The 21,037-nt window shown below is 39.3% G+C and overlaps 1 protein-coding gene across 2 annotated transcripts in view; it reads right to left on the bottom strand.

Annotated features, from left to right (window-relative positions):
- LOC134348350 (sperm-associated antigen 16 protein) overlaps positions 1–21,037 on the bottom strand; it is an 856,325-nt gene that overhangs the window by 749,795 nt on the left and 85,493 nt on the right. For both annotated transcript variants that reach the window (XM_063051565.1, XM_063051566.1), the window contains one exon: positions 11,726–11,859. In XM_063051565.1, the coding sequence (XP_062907635.1) occupies positions 11,726–11,859 (134 nt within the window). The remainder of the gene's footprint in view (positions 1–11,725; positions 11,860–21,037) is intronic.

Here is a 21,037-nt window from a genome sequence, read left to right as displayed (position 1 = left end):
GCCCTAAATTAAGTCTATATTGGGAAGGTATTCATAGAACATTAGTTAAGGTACTTAGGTCCCAGATGCCTCTGAACTTTGAGATGCTCTATTTGGGGCATGTATTGTTTCTTGAACAGAAGGAAGATATAAAGTTGCTGCAGGCCCTCTTAGCGGCAAGTAAGAAATCAATCACTAGAAAATGGCTAAATCCAATACCACCTACATTAGAAGACTGGCACGAAATTATCTTGGAAATATTTAAAATGGAAAAGTTGACTTACTCCCTGAGAATTCAAAAAGAAAAATTGTATCAAATCTGGAATAAATGGATTGAATATATAACCCCAATGCAAGCAGACTTTAGATGACTCTCCTAATGATTTATACTGCTCTTCTCATCAACACAGTAATATTGCTAACGTAAGCACCCCTAGTCTAAATGGCTTTTTTTTGGTTTTCTTTTGGAAAATAGAGAATTAACACAAGTAAAGGGAAAGATTTGGGAAAGGGATAAAAAAATGAAAAAATTAAGTAAATAAGTACATAGGGATTGGATAATTATGTCTGGGGGCAGGAGCAAGCATGAACAAGTTAGGATATAAACACCTACAATGGTTGTTACATAGGCTTACACACAACATTTTGGACCAGTGGAAATGGTCCAGAAGGGTTATATGGAAACTATTATTACCATTTTTCTTAACAACTAATACCATTACTTAGCCTAATAGGTTAGATTTACCACAGTACATAATTATCTATTTAAGTGTTTATTTTCCTTTTATATCATCTCAATGTGTACTTAAGAATGTATAAATAATTGTAGTTTTATACATATAAAAAAATGGAAAAGGTTATATGTGTGAAAAAAGTACATGATATTTGTGAATTCCTTATCCAAATAAAAATAAAATTAAAAAAAAGAAATTACGAGTGGTAAATGTGGATGACTCTTGCAAGTTGTACATGTAAAAAAACTTTTGGGCTCGGAAGACATTGGCATGGTGAAGCTTGAAGAGCACCATATTATAATGCATTATTCTACATGCACTAAAATTATTCAATGCAAAACTGTAAACAGTTTCATACAATTAAAACAAGAACAAAAGGACACATTCAGACACCTCTACATATGTGTTGCTAGTACCTAGCAACGACATAAATCAGTGAGGCTGAGTGGTATATAATTTAATAACAGTCATAAATTTAAGGAATTTGTCTGATCTTAATCTGTGTTTGATAGACTACAAAGGTCAAGAACACACTCTATCAGGCTGATATTTGCTAAGGGCAGCAATGAGTTTCCTGTTTAGTACTGTTGGTAATGGTGTTAGAAATTGACATTTCATTACAACATAAACAGACTGTCACTTTATACTGCAATGTCAACTTGATATCAGGATTACACACAAAATTCTGGAGGAACTCAACAGGCCAGGCAGCATCTATGGAAAAAAGAACAGTCCACGTTTTGGGCTGAGACCCTTTGGCAGGACGAGAACCTTGAACCTCACTTGGAGAACTGCATAGTTTTGGTTGCCATAATGGGCAAGAATTTAAGTTATTTATGAGCTGTCTGCACTCAAAACTACTTCTGAAAAAATTCTGAATCTAGAACAATCAAAGTAACCAGACATTACACCACAAAGTGGACTGGTATCCAGTGTTGTGGCCCTAAGTGATGGCAAGGTATCTCAGCCTCCGGTTGAATCACGTGAAGGACTCAGAACTAAAAATACAATAAGGAAGAGAAGATTAAATATGATGGTAAACTTGCCAATAATATAAAATAAGATTCCAAATGTGTTTTTTGGACACATCAAGGGTAAGAAAGAGGCAAGAGTGGACATTGAACCACTGGAAAATAATGGTAAAGAATTAGTATTTGGGGAGAAAAATGGCAGAGAAAATGAATCAGGCTTCACAGTCAAAGACATCAGTAACATGCCATAGGTTCAAGAGAGTCGGGAACAGAAGTGAATGTGGTGGCCATTACTAAGGAGAAGATGCTGGGGAAATCACTTGGACCAGCTTAATTCACCCTAGAATTATGAACGAGGTAGCTGGAGAGATTTTGGAAATATTAGTTGTGATCCTTCAAGGATCACCGGAGTCAGGGAGGGTCCCAGAGGACTAGTAAACTACAAGTACAACACCCCTGTTTAAGAAAGGTGGGAGGCAATATTGAGGAAATAATATACTAGCTAGCCTAACTTCAGTAATTTATAAGTTTTAGAGTCCATTATTAAGGAAGTCATTTTGGAGTACTTGAAAATACACGATAAAATAGGGTGAAGTCAGCACAGTTTTGTTAAGGGAAGATCTTGGCTAGCAAATCTATTAAAATTCTTTAAGGAGGTGACAAGCAGGTTAGACAAAGGAGAGTCAGAAGGCCTTTGACAAGGTGCCATATATAAATTTGTTAAACAAGAACCCATTGTGTTAGAAACAATGTATTAACATAGATACAAGATTGGCTAACTGGCAGAAGTCAGAGACTAGAAACAAAGAGGTCCTTCTCAGGGTAGCTGTTAGTGAGTACTGAAGATCCTCAGGGGTCAGTGTTGGGACCACATCTTGTCATTTTTATCTTCATAATAAAAGAATGTCCCTTTAGAATTGAGATGAGGAGAAATTTGTTCAGCCAGGGGGTGGTGACTCTATGGAATTCATTGCCATAAAGGGTTGTGAAGGGTAAGCTATTGGATGCACTTAAGGTAGAAATTGATAGGTTCTTGATTGGCAACCCTCTCTTTTCTCCTGTTAAGGGTCATGAGAATGAGATTGAGGGGAAAAAGCAGCCATGGTTGGATAGGAGAGCAGACTTGAAAGGCCAAATAGCCTAATTCTGCTTGTATATCTTATAGTCTTCTTATGGCATGTAATTTGACAAAACTGGCTAGAATAAAGTTGCCACAGAATAATGGACTCGAAGGACAAATGTTTGTTGAAAATATGCAAATCCATTTTATTGGTAAAAATGCTATGCTGGGAATCTGAAGAATTCCAATGTCTATGTACAGTATGCAGTCTGTTGTAACTCTGGAAAAGCCAATCCTGCATTTTAAAAAAAACTTATGTTCTCTTGTCTGGTTTACTCCACATATGGGGAAAGTTTACAGGCATTTTTCTTGCTTCAGTGGCTTTGCAGATACTTTGGCATTTTGCAATTTTCATTGCTGATGCAACCTTTAAAGAATTAATGGCTAAAATGTTAAATGCCATTGTGACCATAACAGTTAGAGTATCTAGGAGGCTCATATGGCAAGTCAACATCTCCATAATGTAACACCATCTATTTTGGTAAAGGAAAGGCATCATATAGTTTATTGTTCAGTGTGGTAGATCTCCCCATTGATAATGTGCTGGAAAGATGATACCTGCATGCTGCCTTCACTCTCTATGCTAATATGGTTATCACTCCCCTTCAGCTAAAGGCTGGTCCATACATTACCTGCCTGAAAAGTGGTAAATTACCAGATAGGCAATGACAAGAGCATATGACCAGCAAGCTATCTCCTTTAAGCAACATTTTCCAAAATCATTAAGTATATTTTTAATTGCTAATCTTGTACTCAAATGTTAAATACCGTATATTTCTTTTAAGTAGATTTGATGACTGGGCTACCAGTGTACTAGTGTAACGCCTGGGGGTAAAGGTTTCACTGCTAAAGTTGTAGGGTATTTCAAGTAATGGTATTTCTGTAGAAGTGGTATTTGGGTTATGGTTAAATGACTGTTTCGGAATGTGAGCCATCCAATCAGGGGAGCAGGATTTTTTTCGTGTGTGCCTGATACCGGGTGTGAACTTCTGTCTTTATTCAGTGGGAGATGAGGAGAGAACAGGTCGTAGGATTTGACCTGCTGGGGACTGTGATTCGATCAAGCAAGGTGCGGGCGTCTACTGAGAATCAGTGAATATGAGTTTTGGAAGAGTTGAGCTCCAACCTGTGCACATTTGACGATTTAGTTATAATGGCTCCTTTTTGTTTTTTTCTTTATTTTCATTACTAACCATTTAATTAAGCTAATATTCCTAAATATTAGAAGGATGAGAGGGGATCTGATTGAAACATATAAGATTATTAAGGGATTGGACACGCTGGAGGCAGGAAGCATGTTCCCGCTGATGGGTGAGTCCAGAACCAGAGGCCACAGTTTAAGAATTAGGGGTAGGCCATTTAGAACAGAGTTGAGGAAAAACTTTTTCACCCGGAGAGTGGTGGATATATGGAATGCTCTGCCCCATAAGGCAGTGGAGGCCAAGTCTCTGGCTGCTTTCAAGAAAAGGATAGATAGAGCTCTTAAAGGTAGCGGAATCAAAGGTTATAGGGTAAGGCAGGAACTGGATACTGATTGTGGATGATCAACCATGATCACAGTGAACGGCGATGCTGGCTCGAAGGGCCAAATGGCCTACTCCTGCACCTATTGTCTATTGTCTATAAATATATATCCTTTAATTGTAATTACTTCAGTTACTGTTACTTCATGGTAACATGTTGGATCAGGGTAGCCAATCACACAGCACTCACACAAACTGGGGTTTAAGTGGGATAGATATCCCAATCTCACGGATTTGGCGGGACTGGAATGTGTATTCCCTAGACTTACATGGGCTGACAACTATGGGTTTTTCGGCACAGAGTCCAGAGAAGTCCAAGAAAACAGGGGTTTCACAAGAGTTATATCGTAATATACAAATTTACAGCTCCTGCATTTAAATTGTTTTGGATTTAGAAGCTTCACAATGTGTTCTTCTACTTTCAGTGCATTTACTTTATCCAAAATGATAGAGCTCTTCTAATTGGAAACTCATGAGAACTTCCTGCTCACTCTATTGAGAGCACAGTAGTACCTAACAAATAAATGTAATTTGGCCAAACTTCTAGACAAGTGCTTTCAAAACAAAATTAAACAACAACAAAAACAGGGCATACATAAGTTGATGTCCCAGTATTGTTCACAAAAAACCCATGACCATACAAAAATATTACAGTTCCATCAATCCATTAATATTCTGAGCATTCCAAGTAGTAAGCTCAAACATAGAGGGAGACACAAGAGACTGCAGATGCTGGAATTTGGAACAACAAACAATTTGCTGGAGGATTTCAACAGGCTGAGTAGCATCTGTAGGGGAAAAAAGAACTGTTTACGTTTCAGATCAAAACCCCATATCAGGACTAAGAATGGAAATGGGAGAAAGGGAAGAGGGAGAGTGGTATGATAGGGGCCAAAGGTGGATGATCGACCAAAAAGGGATAAAGAATGATGGACAGATCAAGCCAGGTACTCACAGATATAGAACATAGAACAGTACAGAACAGGAACAGGCCCTTCGGCCCACAATACTGTGCCAAAGCAAATAAATTAATAATCAAATGGCCAACTAAACCAATCCCTTATGCCTGCACAATGTCCATATCCTTCCATTTTCCTAACATCTACATGTATATCTAAACATCCCTTAAATGTTCCTGCCTGTACCACCATCTGGGCAGTGCATTCCAGGCACCCACTACTCTCTGTGTAAAAAACCTGCCCCCACATCACCTTTGAAATGACCCATTCTCACTTTAAGTGCATGACCTCTGGTATTTAGACATTTCAATCTTGGGAAAAATACACTATCTGTCTACTCTATCTATGTCTCTCATAATCTTATAAATCTTTACAAGATCTTCCCTCAGTTTCTGCCAATCTAGAAAAAACAATGGAAGTTTGTCCAACCTCTCTTTATAGCACTTTCCTTCTAATCCAGGCAACATCCTGATGAACCTCTTCTGCATCCTCACCAGAGCCTCAACATCCTTCCTAGAATGGGTCAACGACAACTGTATACAGTACTCCAGATGCGGCCTAACTAGAGTTTTATAGCCGCTTTCAGAGCTATGAACTTGGACCTCAAGATCCCTCTGGTCATCAACACTGTTAAGGATCTTGTCCTTAACACTGTATGGTTTCTTTACATTTGACTTACCAAGGTGTAACACTTCACATTTGTCTGCCATTTGCGGAACACCACCAATCACACACCTCCAGCTAGAATTATTCCCTTCTACCTCTACCCTCTGTCTTCTAAGGGCAAGCCACATCTTAATCTAAATGGCCAATTCACCATTCATCCCATGCACTTTCATCTTCTAGATGAGCCTCCCATAAGGGACTTTGTCAAATGCCTTACTAAAATCCATGTCAGGATCTAGATCCACAGCTCTACATTCATCAATCACCCTCCCAATCCTACTGCTCCATTGTCGCTCTTGCTCTGTGAATAAGAAACAGAATGCAGATCTTCAACTCTAATACTTAATCTTTTCAACACTTCTATGCTGAGTTCCTGAAAATTATGAATGTTCTTGGAGTCTCTACCACCTGTTCCCATTAAGTATTTAATTGTTCACCACCATTCATGATGTTAGGACTGGAAAGCTTGGATCTGATCTGTTGGATTAGAGATTAGTTATGCCTTTTTCATATATATTAAAAAGAACATAATTTACATTGCAGCTTCAACAAATTCCCATTCTTAGGCATGGCTGATATTGATCCTCACATGGCCTTCTGCATTCCTTATTGAACCTGGATTAATCCCCTTGTTTACTGGTAATTTAGAATGAAGGAGATGCTGGGCAATGAGTTTACAGATAGTGAGCGTTCATTTCTGCTACTGATGGTCCACATGACCTCATGTGTGCCCAGTTTGGAGCTAATAAATATGATTTGGTCTACCCGACTTAGAAAAGTTGTGCTGGCTTTCAACAGAATAGAAGCCATCTTCAAAGTGAAGATGGGTCTTTGACTCCTAAGAATAACAATCACTGTCTCAAATCATTGTTCTTGGTTATTACATCAATCTTATTATAAGTCTGTTCTTTTTGCTGGTACACTTGTTATCAGGAGTCAGGTGTTCAGAGTGTTGGCTTTGACCGCCAAGAATCACCACATGGTCTGCACATGGTGGGTCCAAAAAAATGCCTAAGAATAAAAGAGCTCTCTAGTTTACCACCCATTATTTTCTGCTTGTGATCCCAAATTGTACTAATGTTCATGGAGTGAAATGGTTTGCACTTCCTAAAGGGGTAAAGATTCCTCTGTGTAGCATTTACTGAGATCTTCAATATGACTTCAGCATATCCTATCCATAGCAATGCAGAAGTCTAACAACTCAACAAATCTGTCAACTGCAGTCAAGAGAAGGTGATGATCTTTTATAGACTACCACCTGTTCCCATCCTCATCAGAGATCCCCACCACCCAGTTCATGTTTTCTTCTTAATTTTGCCATCAGGTAGAAGGTACAAGAGCCTTAGGACTTGCACCACCAGATTCAAGAACAGTTACTACCCCTCAACCATCAGGCTCTTGAATAGAAGGGGATAACTACATTCACTTCCCCCATCATTGAAATATTCTTACAACCAATAATCTCACTTTAAGGACTCTTTATCCCATCCTCTCAAATTCTCATTATTTATTGCTACGTATTTATATTTGCATTTGCACAGTTTATTGTCTTCTGCGCACTGGTTGATCTTTCATTGATCCTGTTATAGTTATTATTCTATAGATTTACTGAGTATGCCCACAGGAAAAATAATCTCAGGGTTGTATATGATGATACAAATGTTCTTTGATAATAAAAAATTACGTCGTACTTTTGTACTATGTTCTTAGAGACCTGGCTCCAGTTAAATGTCCTAGCTTAACTGGCTTATGCTTGCAACACAGGAGTGGCTTACATACAGAGATGGCCGTAAAAGAAAACTCTATAATATGCCAGTTAAATCAGATTTTAAAAATGATAACAGCCTTATGTTTATAGGCTGTTACCATACATCAGGCAGACATCAAGCTAGCGTTTGAAGAATTGAGATGCTGTAATCAACAAGAACAACTATGAAAACAGGATAACTATGAAAAGCCTGTCACATTGTGGAGGGAAACTTTAAATCAGGCTAGCTTGACGAAGTCTCTACATAATTACTGTCACACATTACCTGCAATACTGGAGGACTCAAGACATTTTACCAATGCTATGCCACCATCAAGAATGCCTGCTCATTTTGGTAAATCCGAACACCTGACTGTGCTTCTTCTGCCTGCCTACAGACAAAGACTGTAGTGAACAGGACAGTGAAGAGCAGTACAGCAGAAACAGAGAAGCAAATTCAGAATTTCTTGGAGTCAGTAGATTGAACCATGTTCAAGGATTCTTTAGTAGAGCTAACAGTCATTACCAGCTTCATAAGAACATGCAGTGTGTACCTACAAAAATCTTCTGAAGCTTCCCACCCAGAAGCCCTCGACAAAACTGGAAATTCATAATCTGCTAAGGGTTGGATCTCTGCATTTAGGGATGACAGCTGAGAGTTGTATAAGAAATCCAGGTGTTACTTTCGGAAGACCAATTTGGAAGAAAAAGGCAAATTTAAATTAAACTGTATTCACAGAGGGGTGCTTGATAGCTGTGGCAATACTTGCACAACACAACTGACTATAAGGTATGATTGGGTAGTATTAGTGGTAGCAACTCATCAGTCAGACATGCTCTATGTCTCTTATGCACACATTGATAGGAGAATTATGACAAACCCATAAATTTCCGGATGACCCTTTAACTTCAGTCTCTGAAGCCAAGGTCTCGGCATCCTTCGAGAGGATGAATTCATGAAAGGCATCTTCGACAGATGGTGTACCTGGCCAAGTACTAAAGATCTGTGAAGACCAATTGGCTGGAGTATTTGTCAACATTTTCAACCTCCTGCTTCTCTAGTCTAAAGTTTCCACCTGCTTCAAAAAGGAAGTGCTTACATCAACTTCAATGAAGTTCTTCAAGTGGTTGGTTGTGGCAGAAATAAATTCTTGCCTCAGAGATGACCTGTATCTGTTCCAATTTGCCTACCATGACAAAAAATCAACAGCAGATGCAATTTCTCTGACTCTTAACTCTGCTCTGGACCATCTGAACATCAGGAATTCAACATCATCAACTACAGCTCACTGTGCAACACAATCATCGCATCCAAACTCATCATCAAGCTTCAAGGCCTGGACTTCTGTAACTTCCTCTGCAACTGGATACTTGACTTCCTCATCAACAGACCTCAATCAGTGAAGATTGGTAACAATAGCTCCAATGCCATCTTAAAATTCACAAACAACACTACTGTTTTTGGATGAATCATAGGTGGTGATGAATCAGTTTATAAAGTGGCATAGGACACATGGTTGAGTGGAGCCACAACAACAACCTCCTGCTCAATTTCAGCAAAACTACGGGAAAGAAAAGGAAGGCACCAGTCTGCATTGGGGGATCAGCAGTGGAGCTTTAAATTCTTGGGCATTAACATGTCAGATGCCCTGTCCCAGACCCAGAACTTAGATGCACTCATAAGGAAAGAGCACCAGTGTCTTTAATTTCTAGGGAGGTTAAGGAGGAAGATCTTATCATTAAGCACTCTAACACACTTCAACAGATTACTTTAGAAAGCATTCTGACAGGTTGTATCATAATCTGGTATGGCAATTTAAATGTTATGGGGCCTGGTAATCATTCTACCAAATATGGGTCGGCATACAAGATAATAGTTAAAACCTATCAAAGAATTTTCCTGTTTTGACAATGTCAAGCTGTGTTTCTGTCAGGATTATGGCTCAGACTTACGTTTGTAGTTGTTTCTTACAGTTTGGGGGACAGAGAGGGCAGTTAGGGCTTAGGTTATGGTTTAGTAACAGTGATGTCGTGGAGTTAGAAGTAAGGCCTCCACACTGCGCTCCGTGTTCGAAGGCCAATGCTGTGGACAGATGACAAAGGACATTCAGAGTCAAGACTTTCACTCCATGCTCAATGGCCAGTAATGTGGACATGAAATAAAGTACATCTAGAGTCTACACCTCTGCTTGAGTTCAAAGGCCAGCAACGTGGACCGATGACAAAAGACATCTGTGGATATTGGGCTGTCCCACATTCGGATGTGTCTGTGCGAGCAGGAGGCATGAAGGCTGGTCAGTCAGTGTACCTGGAGTTCTGGTCCCATCATTATCTAATCCAGGGTTAATACCAAAGATCAGAGCCTGAAGGCCAATCAGAAGTCTGGAAGTGGAAGCCTGATGACTGAAGCCCGGAGCCTGGAGAATGGAGTCTGGATTCTGGAGTTGGAGGATTATCTGTGTGTGGGGGTGAGTTGGAGGGAGGGTGGGAGTGTTGAAAGGGGCTTATTTTAATGTTAATGTTCTGTCACTTATTGTATTCTCTGTTGTTCAGCCAAGCATTATGAGCATGTTATGTTGGTGCGGGAATGTGAGGCGACACTTGTGGGCTGGCCCCAGCACATCCGTATGTGTGTTGGTTTACACGAATTACTCATTGTACTGTATATTTTAATGTACATGTGATAAATAAATCTGAATCTGAGGATTCTCGTCAATGGTGGCAATCATCTGAGCCTCCGGATGACATAGCAGTAATTTGACAGAGCAGTGATTTAAGCTGGACTATTTTCAGCTATTTCAGCAGCAAGATGAGGAGTGGGATGTTAGTTTATAACTTCGCAGGATAAAATTCTAATCACAAGTATCACATACGGAAGCAACTCATTCTCATTTGATCTAAGACTTGGACCTGGAATGGGCTGGTAAGAGCAAGCAGATATAATTACCAAACTAGAATTAGGCAATAACTATCTTCAATGAAGAAATTACTCTTGACAGTCGATGACACTGAAATCTCTGAGCTTCTCACATCATTTAACCATGATCAGAACTGAGAAAGCAACATAAATTTGGTTATGTGACAAAATTAAGCACATATCTTCTGATACTCCTAGTCTCTGTGCTCTCAACTACCACCCTTACTGTAAATGATTTTCACATAGGTCCAACATAATTTTCTACCTTGCAGAATGAAATATCACACAGTTCAGTTTCATGCCATTTGTAAAAAAGTTTCTTGGAAATGTCCATTTCATCATTAAATGAAAGTGCCAATTTACACAAATGCTGTTAAGTTTTCCTAACTTTCCAAATATTGTCTGATTAATACATTAATTATGAACTTTAATTTGCTATTTTCTTCTTCATTTACTGGCAAATGACCCAATGTATAAGTTGTTTTCACTTCATGAATACAAATGTCAAGGACTCAAAGAAATGATTGCAAAATTTTCTATTATTCTCAGTATAATTATTTACATTAACTGATTAGTTTAATCACTCACAATATGCAACTTAAGGTGTTTTATTAAGTTCAATTATTTCATCTGCATTGTACTACAAATATATTTTGAATCTGACAGAATGAAAACAATCTTTTGTTATCAACTTTGTCCAAAAGTTTAAGATAGTGAAATAGTGAAATATCTAGTTACAATTCTATAAATACCTTAGTTCTATGTAATTCCAGGAAACAAAATTCACCATCCTAGAAAATTAGTAAGATCACAAATTTGCATCCAAAATCTTGACCTCTGCAAAGCTAAAAGCAGAGCAAATATAACCAATGTTTATCAACATTAGAACACTAGAACCATGCATATGTTGAGTATTCAATGTCAAAATAACTCACTGATGAGAGCCAATTCTTACTATCAAAACTGCTGAAATTTAATGCCTACAGCTTGCCCAAGGAGCCTTAAACCTGAAAATGTATTTGCTTCACTCCAATGTAAAAAAAATCACATTCTCCAATCTCAAATAGATGCTGACAATGATAATATATGTACAAACGTATTTTACTTACCAGCTCACTGCCAGCTCATGAACTTTGAGAGTCTTTGTCATCTTACATCCACCTGATCGAAGCAAAATACTGGGAGTACTTTTCATCTGAGCAAGGTAAGGGTTCACTCTTGTGTCAATAGGTAAGTCAGAATCCTATCAATACAAAAATATGCATTTTATAATCTTCTTTATCTGTTGAGTAAATAAATTATTTGAATATTATTTCATCTTTAAAGGGCATAATAAAATGTTACCCAATGCTCAGAACAATGTCTGGTACTAGCACATCAAACACAACTAAAATTATGATTTACTAGAGCAACCAATGAACATACCTTTTAATAAATGTTACACAAACATTATGTTCTCACAATTAACTTCCATTTATAAATTATCATATTAATTTCTGATTTGTCAGAAACACACTGCTAACAGTAGTTCATGAATAATTTCCTACCAGTTATATTTAGTATATTAACTTTAATGATGCAAAGAAAATTGTCAGGTTGTAAGCACGTCCTTTCATAATAATCAAAATCATTCCTCCAGCCACTGTGACTATTAGGGCACCTTAAACATGACATTGTGCTTTGCAGCATAGGTGATTCCTAGAACAACAGTACTCAAATTCCACTAGATAAAGCCCTGTGCATCTAGCATTATTGAATTAATTCTCTTGCACATTCTGTATTAGAGGCCATTTGGAGATAATAAATCCCCTTGCCGTTTTTATCTTTTGGGGTCTATCAGTTCAAATGCAATAGAGGGAGAGGTTAAGTTACAAAAGTTTGTTTCTCTAGAAGCATTTCAAATATCTGTGCCATGCATAGTTTTCAGAGAGGCAAGTGGAGTGTTTTACTTCAGAATCAGAATCAGGTTTATTATCACCGGCATTGTTCGTAAAATTTGTTAACTTAGCAGCAGCAGTTCAATGCAATACATAATATAGAAGAAGAAGAAGAAGAAGGAAGAAATAATAAATAATTAAATAAAAATATAAATAAGTAAATCTATTACAGTTTACGTATATTGAAGAGACTGAACAGTGCAAAAACCAGAAATAATATATATTAAAAAGTGAGGTAGTGTCCAAGGGTTCAATGTCCATTTAGGAATCGGATGGCAGAGGGGAAGAAGCTGTTTCTGAATCGCTTCAGGCTTCTGTACCTCCTACCTGATGGTAACAGCGAGAAAAGAGCATGCCCTGGGTGCTGGAGGTCCTTAATAATGGACGCTGCCTTTCAGAGACACCACTCTTTGAAGATGTCCTGGGCACTTTGTAGGCTAGTACCCAAGATGGAGCTGACTAAATTTGCAACTCTCTGCCGCTTCTTTCAATCCTGTGCAGGAGCACCACCGCCCCCCCACCCCTCCACTCCCCCATACCAGACAATGACACAGCCTGTCAGAATGTTCTCCACGGTACATCTATAGAAGTTTTTGAGTGTATTTGTTGACATGCTAAATCTCTTCAAACTCCTAAAGAAGTATAGCCGCTGTCTTGCCTTCTTTATAACTGCATTGATATGTTGGGACCAGGTCAGGTCCTCAGAGATCTTGACACCCAGGAACTTGAAACTGTGCATTCTCTCCACATCTGATCCCTCTATGAGGATTGGTATGTGTTCCTTCATCTTATCCTTCCTGACGTTGAGTGCCAGGTTGTTGCTGTGACACCACTCCACTAGTTGGCATATCTCAATCTTGTACGCCCTCTCGTCAACACCTGAGATTCTACCAACAATGGTTGTATCATCAACAAATTTATGAATGGTATTTGAGCTATGCCTAGCCACATAATCATGGATATACAAAGAGTAGAGCAGTGGGCTAAGCACACACCCCTAAGGTGTACCAGTGTTGATAGTCAATGAGGAGGAGATGTTATCACCAACCCGCACAGATTGTGGTCTTCCGATTAGGAAGTCGAAAATCCAATTGCAGAGGGAGGTACAGAGGCCCAAGTTTTGCAACTTCTCAGTCGGGATTGTGGGAATGATGGTATTAACTGCTGAGTATAGGCAATGAACAGCATCTTGACATAGGTGTTTGTGTTGTCTAGGTAGTCTAAAGCTATGTGAAGAGCCATTGAGACTGCATCTGCCGTTAACCTATAATGGCAATAGGCAAATTTCAATGGGTTCAGGTCCTTGCTGAGGCAGGAGTTCAGTCTAGTCATGACCAACGTCTCATGACAAATGTCTCAAAGCTTTTCATCGCGGTAGATGTGAGTGCTACTGGGCGATAGTCATTAAGCAACTCACATTATTCTTCTTAGGCATTACTCTACTTTGGCATATTTATGGAGTATGTTGCACAACAGGAAGGATTAGGATTGAAATGATTCAAGAACAAAAAATGGAAACTCATTGCCTTTCCTCAAATGAAAACTTCAATAACTAAACCTTTGGATAACTAATGTTCTGCATCATCAATGCTTCAATTCATTTGCCTCCATGCCAGGTCAGAGCACCCACAAAGCTGCAGATTTTCAAGGAGGTCTTGTACACATATCCAAATAGCAGAATTATCGAAGAATGCCATATAATTGTTCAATCAAAGACCTCACTTTTCCACATATCAGAGTCCATACCCTGATTTCTAACAGGTTCCATAAATCAAATATTCAGATTACACTTTCCCCTAACATTTAGCCTAATAGCACTTGGACTAGAGGGAATAGCTTGCAACTGGCATAAGATAAAACACCATAATAGTTACGAGGATACTAGACAGAATGACACACATAGTATTTAAACATACAATTTATTTATTTTCCACAGATCAGAATTCCAGTAAATAGATTCAAAAACATGAAGTAAAGACAGCAGTTATTTGAGATAAGATGGTATGTGACTTAGGAGGAATTCCTTTCTTGAAGCTGATGACTTTTCCATGCACCTGTGATCCTTGTCCTTCATGGTGAGGGAGGCAGTGGGGTTGGTGGTGGAGGGAATAAATATTTAGAATAGAGTACTGATCAAATAAGCTGCTTTATCTTGGATTGTGTTTAATTTCTTGAGAGTTGCCAATAGACACACCCATCCAGACACATTCCTAACTACACACACAAAATGCTGGAGGAACTCAGCAGGCCAGGCAGCATCTATGGAAAAGAGTATAGTCGACGTTTCAGACCGAAACCCTTTGGCAGGACTGGAGGAAAAAAAGCTGAGTAGATTTAAAAGATGGGGGGAGGGGAGGGAGAAACATTCTCTCGATCACCTTTGAGCTCATCTTCAGGGAACAGCATTCATCATCAGGAACCCAACCATCCAGGTTATACTCTCTTCTCAATGCTGCCATCAGGAAGGTGGTGCAGGAGCCTCAGGACTCACACCACCAGGTTCAAGAACAGTTACTACCCCTCAACCATCAGGCTCCTGAACAAAAGGAGATAACTTCACTCAATATCATTTGCCTCATCACTGAAATGTTTTCACAACCAAAGGACTCACTTTCAAGGATTCTTCATCTCATATTCTCGATACTTATTGCTTATTTATTTATTATTATTATATCTTTTTATGTTTTTGCACAGGTTTATGTCCTTCATTGATCCTATTATGGTAAGTGAATTTAATGAGTGTGCTGACAAGAAATTGAATCTCTGAATTATATATGATGACATATATGTACTTTGATATAAACTTACTTTCAACCCTTGAACCTTCTGGTATCTTGTGCTCCTAAATTTTAATTTGCAAAAAGAGTCATAAAACACTCTTGTGACTTCCACTGCATTGAGGCAAACACCAAGCACAACAGCTGGCTAAATACAGTGAAACAATAGAATGCCAGCAGTGACAGCTTTGGGTGATCATGATCCATGGGATTTATGCTGAGGAGGACAAAAATGCCCCATTTGTGACGATATCCTGTACACATTCTGTTCTTTGGCAGGGTGTAATCCAATGCAAATATAAAAGTATAAGTAGAAACAAATGGTTTAGCACCTGATCTCTACCAATTTAGATGTTTTCCAGACTTTCCAAAGTTGGTTCCATGTTTGATTAAATTGCACAGAGCCTGAATGAAACATGGATTATTATCTGTTACAGACTAACATGGAAAAACATTATTCACAGTTGAAGATGAAAGAAAGCACTGAAGTACTTCAATATTTATATATTTGTAAATTAGCTTCAGAAAATTAATATTGCTGACTAGAGTTTTGCAACTACATGCTTTATGAGGATTAGAGGCCTGGCAATCAAAACATTTAACTAGTTTTCCAGTTATCAAAAGAGGGCATTATGGAATGCGGTATTACCTAATTCGGAAGCAAAATCTAGTGATGATAGTGGCTTTGTCAGCCTAAAGTATTGATCTTCAAAAACACTTTTCATCAATTGACCAAGGGCTGTGGAGGTGCATTTTATCTTATACTAAAAAATTGCAAATGTGACATGTTTTCTCGAGCCCTGTCATTAACCTTTATTGCTGGAGCAGAGCATGGTACCTTAGGGACAGGTTGATAGAGGTCTAGGCCTTGCAGTCATTGAATACAAGGTCCTCCTTATATGCATTGGTGAATGAGATGATGAAGTTGTGGTCTCGGCCTCAGGGCCATCTAAATATTGTAGCTCCTCTACAGAGATCTTGATCTGGGGTATAGCTATCATAAGCTGAAAGGTTTCTAATTAACTCCAATCCGCAAGACATTTGTTGGTGAAAATGGGCAGCATCAGAGCAAAAAAGATTGAGCTAAATGTTGGGCAATGATGCAGCTTTATCTGACACTTGTCTTTACTGTTGTGTACCGTTAGTTTGTATCATGGCTCACTTGCCTTTAAAGAGTAAACATATGACTAAGACAGGTTTCTGTGGATGATCAGGTCAATTTCTTGACGATCGATAAGAACCAACAACTTTAGAGAGGTTGAAAGCAGTTGATCTAATGGCTAATGCTTTGATACTGAAGATCATGACCCCTGAACAGACAGCCAAAAACCAAATTGTAATTCCGAGAGCAATGATATTGCATGGCAGATAGCTGTAAGACCCTCTGTAATATCACAGTTGGATTTTTTTTTTTAGTTATGAGAACACTCAGTCCTCTTTTATTGTCATTTAGAAATGCATACATGCATTAAGAAATGATACAATGTTTTTCCCGAGTGATATCACAGAAAACAGGACAAACCAAAGACTAACACTGACAGAACCACATAATTATAACAGAAAGTTACAGCAGTGCAAAGCAATACCATAATTTGATGAAGAACAAACCATGGGCACGGTAAAAAAAAGTCTCAAAAGTCCCCGAGTCGATCGACTCCCAAGTCCCCGATAGCAGGCGGCAAAAGGGAGAAACTCCCTGCCATAAACCTCCAGGCACCGTCAACTGCCGATGCCTTGGAAGCAGCCGACACTGAGTCCATCCATCTGAAAATTTCGAGCCTCCGACCAGCCCTTCCGATACAGCCTCCCGAGCGCCATCCTCTGCCGAGCGACTTCGACTTAGCCCCGGCCGCTGAAACAATCAAAGCCGAGGATTTCGGAGCCTTCTGCTCCAGAGATTCTGGTTACCACATAGTGGCAGTGGCAGCAAAGTGGGCATTTCAGAAGTTTTCCAGATGTTCCTCCGTACTGTCACGTCTGTCTCCATCAAATCAGAATTGTGCACGGTCCCCTACTTGACAGATAACAGATATTCATCACCGGAAAGGCCGTGCGTGCTGCCGTCGCGCCACCATCTTCTCCACACATTTAACTCCTTTCTTGCAGATGGACCATGGTTACAGCATCTCTGATGTTCCTTTGTATTTTCTCCTTTCCAGGTTTTGATGATAAAATTATGTACTTGTATTGATGCTCTTCAACGGCTAAATTTTAGCATTTCAACAGTCATGATGGCTGTTTTCAAAATTTTGTAATTTTTAAATTACAGCGCTGGACTTCTCAACTTCTGTGGAACAAAATTGGAATAAATTAAATGTGGTGAATTTTATGGACAAGAATAGCCTACAGGGATAGGGAGTAAGATGCTGAATTAAAAGGCACGACCTCCAGGGTAATGATCTCAGGATTACTATACGTACCACATGCTAGTGAGGCCAGAACTTGGAAGATTATACAGTGTAATATATGGCTAAGGAGTTGGCGTAAGAGGGAGGGCATAAGATTTTTGGATCATTAGGCTCCCTTCCAGAGAAGGTGGGACCTGTACTGAAGGGAATGGCTTGCAACTGAACTAGAGGGGGACTAATATCTTCGTGAGAAGGTTTGTTAATGCTGCATGGTGGAATTTAAACCAGAGTTGCAAGAGGATGAGAACCAGAGTGCCAGAACAGTTAGTGGAGAGTTTGTGGAGGCAGATGTTGGTAAGACCTCGGACAAAGTTAGGAATCAAAAGGTTAAGCATGGTGCGACTAGCACTCTGAGCTGCATAGATTTCAATGCAAGAAGTCTCATTGGAAAGGCAGATAATAGTGTAGCAGGTGAGATAGCTCATTTACAAACAGAGGCAATGTGTAGTGAGAAGAGGCTATTGATAGGGCAAATTTGCAGTCAACAAGATGAGTCGCAATGTGAAAGGCAAACAGAATTGAAAAGAGTGAAAATCAGGACTGAAGGCGTTGTATTTGAATGTGTGCAGTATACGGAATAAGGCATATGAACTTGCAGCACTGTGGCAGATTGGCACGTATGCCTTTGTTGGCATCACTGAATCATGGCTGAAGGAAGATTTCAGTTGGGAGCTTAAAGTCTGAGGATACACAATGTATTGAAAGGACACACAGAAGACTGGGGGGGGGCGACATTGCTCAGTTGATAAAAATGAAATCAAATCATTAGAAAGAGGTGACAGGCTTGGCAGTTGTTGAAGCATTGTGGATAAAGCTGAGTAGCTGCAAGTGTGAAAAAACCCTGATGGGAATTCTGTACAGACCCCAAACAGTACTATAGATGTAGCCTACAAATTACAATGGGAGATAGAAAATGCATGCCAAAAGGGCAATATTACAATAATCATGAGGGCTTCAATATGCAGGTAGATTGGGAAAATTAGGTTGGTGCTGGATTCCAGGAGGGGGAATTTCTAGAGTACCTATAAGATAGCTTATTAGTAGCTCATGGTTGAGCCCACTAGAGGATCAGCTATTATGGATTAGGTGTTGTGCAATGAACCAGAATTTATTAGAGAGCTTAAGGTAAAAGAACCCCAAGGAGAAAGTGATCATAATATGATAGATTTCACCCTGAAATCTTTGAAGGAGAAACTAAAGTTAGATGAATCAGTATTACAGTGGAGTAAAGGAAATTACAGAGGCATGAGAGAGGAGCTGGTCAGAATTGGTTGAAAAAGAACACTGGCAGGGACAATGGCAGAGCAGCAATGGCAGGAATTTCTGGAAGCAATTTGGAACACACAGGATATATACATCCCAAAGAAGTAGTATTTTAAAGGAAAGATGACACAACCGTGGTTAAGAAGAGAAGTCAAGGCCAACAGAAAAGCCAAAGTGTAGGCATATAATATAGCAAAATTTAATAGGAATTTAGTGGATTGGGAAGCTTTTCAAGACCAACAGAAGACAACTAAAAAAGCCATTAAGGTAAAGATGGAATACAAAAGTAACCTAGCCAATAATATTAAAGATGATACAAAAGATTGTTCAGATACATAAAGTGTAAAAGAGAAGTGAGAGTGAATATGACAAGTGGAAAACGATGCTTAAAAGGTACCAATGGGGAGCAATAAAATGACAGCCAAACTGAATAAGTATTGTGAGGAGATTTTGGAGTACTCTTATTAATTGTGCTTTTGAAGAGAGCGAGAGAGTTATCTACCACCGATATGTTGCTTTTGAAAAGAGAGAGAGAGAGAGAGAGAGACACGAAGATTAACGGTTGGACTGTCACTGTAAGGCATTGGAAATAACTTTGGATTTCTATTGAGTTGGGTTTGAAGACAGCACCGAGCAGCTTGAAAGTTGCTATAGTGACTGACAGGACATTATTGATGATACTTCCAAGGACAGGTTGCCTGCTTGCATTTCTTCACAGACAAAGGAAGGAGGGATTATTTGAATGACAGTTGATGCTCAGTACCGTGAGATAAATAGGAGGTCAGATGATACAGACCTCAGACACATGATCTGGACACAATGAGCATTGTTGTGCCCGCAGAGAAAGTGGGTTTTGGAGGATCGATCAGGCGGATCGATCCAATCGCTCTTATAGTGGAAGGAAAAAAAGGGGTTGACTGGTGGGGAGTTGTCTATGTGTCCGCCCTTGCTGGAGTGATAGCTCCACCACAGGAAAACTGGTCCCCCTGGTTAAAGTCACAGTCGGTGACTAGTGAAGGATTTCGGAGGACGACGAGAAGATCGACGGCAACAGCTCATCTGAAGACTCAACTCACTCACTCACTCTCTCTCTCGTGCGCGCTCTCTCTCTCTCCATCGCTATTCAACTACATACCACAAACTGAACTAAACTGAACTTTACTCAACATCGTAAGACTGTATCTTTTTACCCCTAGACTTAAAGAAGCTTGTTTTTTATTTCCACACTTACTGATTTACGTACTTATATATATAAAATCATTACTAACCTGTGTGATTTATCTTCATTTAATTACTGTATTGCGTAGTTACTAATAAATATTAGTAGTTTATAGCAATACTAGACTCCAAAGTGGTTTCTATTTCTGCTGGTTTCTTTATCCCGTCACGGGGTACGTGACATAAATTGGGGGCTCATCCGGGATATGAACAAATTGATCAGGAGGCTGGTTTGATTTGATTGGGGAAAATCCCTTTTGATTTAGTTGTGTAGAAAAACAGCAGGAATGGATGTTAGGGACTTTATGAAATCACCAGACCTGGTGACATTGAAGTTAGCTAAAAAGTATGAGTTGCGGGACATCGCTAAAGAATTGAAAGTTGAGGTAAAGAGAGGTATGACGAAAGTAGAAATTCAAAGGAAAATAGTTGAATATTATATAGATAAGGGAACATTTGATGAGGAGGCATTAGAGTTGTTCGTGGAAGGTGAACCTACTGAGGATGAGCTTCAGCTTCTGTTGGAAATATTAAGAAGGGAGCATGAATTGAAATTAAAACAGCTTGAGACAGAGAGAAGAGGCAGAAAGACAGAGACAGCTCAAGAGGGAGAAATGGCAACGTGAAGATCACGAGGCAGAAAGGCAGAGACAGTTTAAAAGGGAGAGGTTGCAGCAAAGAGGTTTAGAGTCGGACCCTGATGATTTTTACAGCTCAGAAGAACTAGTTTTGTGTGATGAATTTAAAAGTTGTGTTCCTGATGAGGTAAAGGCATACCCAGTTGCAGAGGATGCCTCTACCCTGAAGGGGTTTGATAA

Source organism: Mobula hypostoma, chromosome 6 (genome assembly GCF_963921235.1).
Source record: "Mobula hypostoma chromosome 6, sMobHyp1.1, whole genome shotgun sequence".
NCBI lineage: Eukaryota > Metazoa > Chordata > Chondrichthyes > Myliobatiformes > Myliobatidae > Mobula > Mobula hypostoma.
This window is presented reverse-complemented; position numbering and strand designations above follow the sequence as displayed.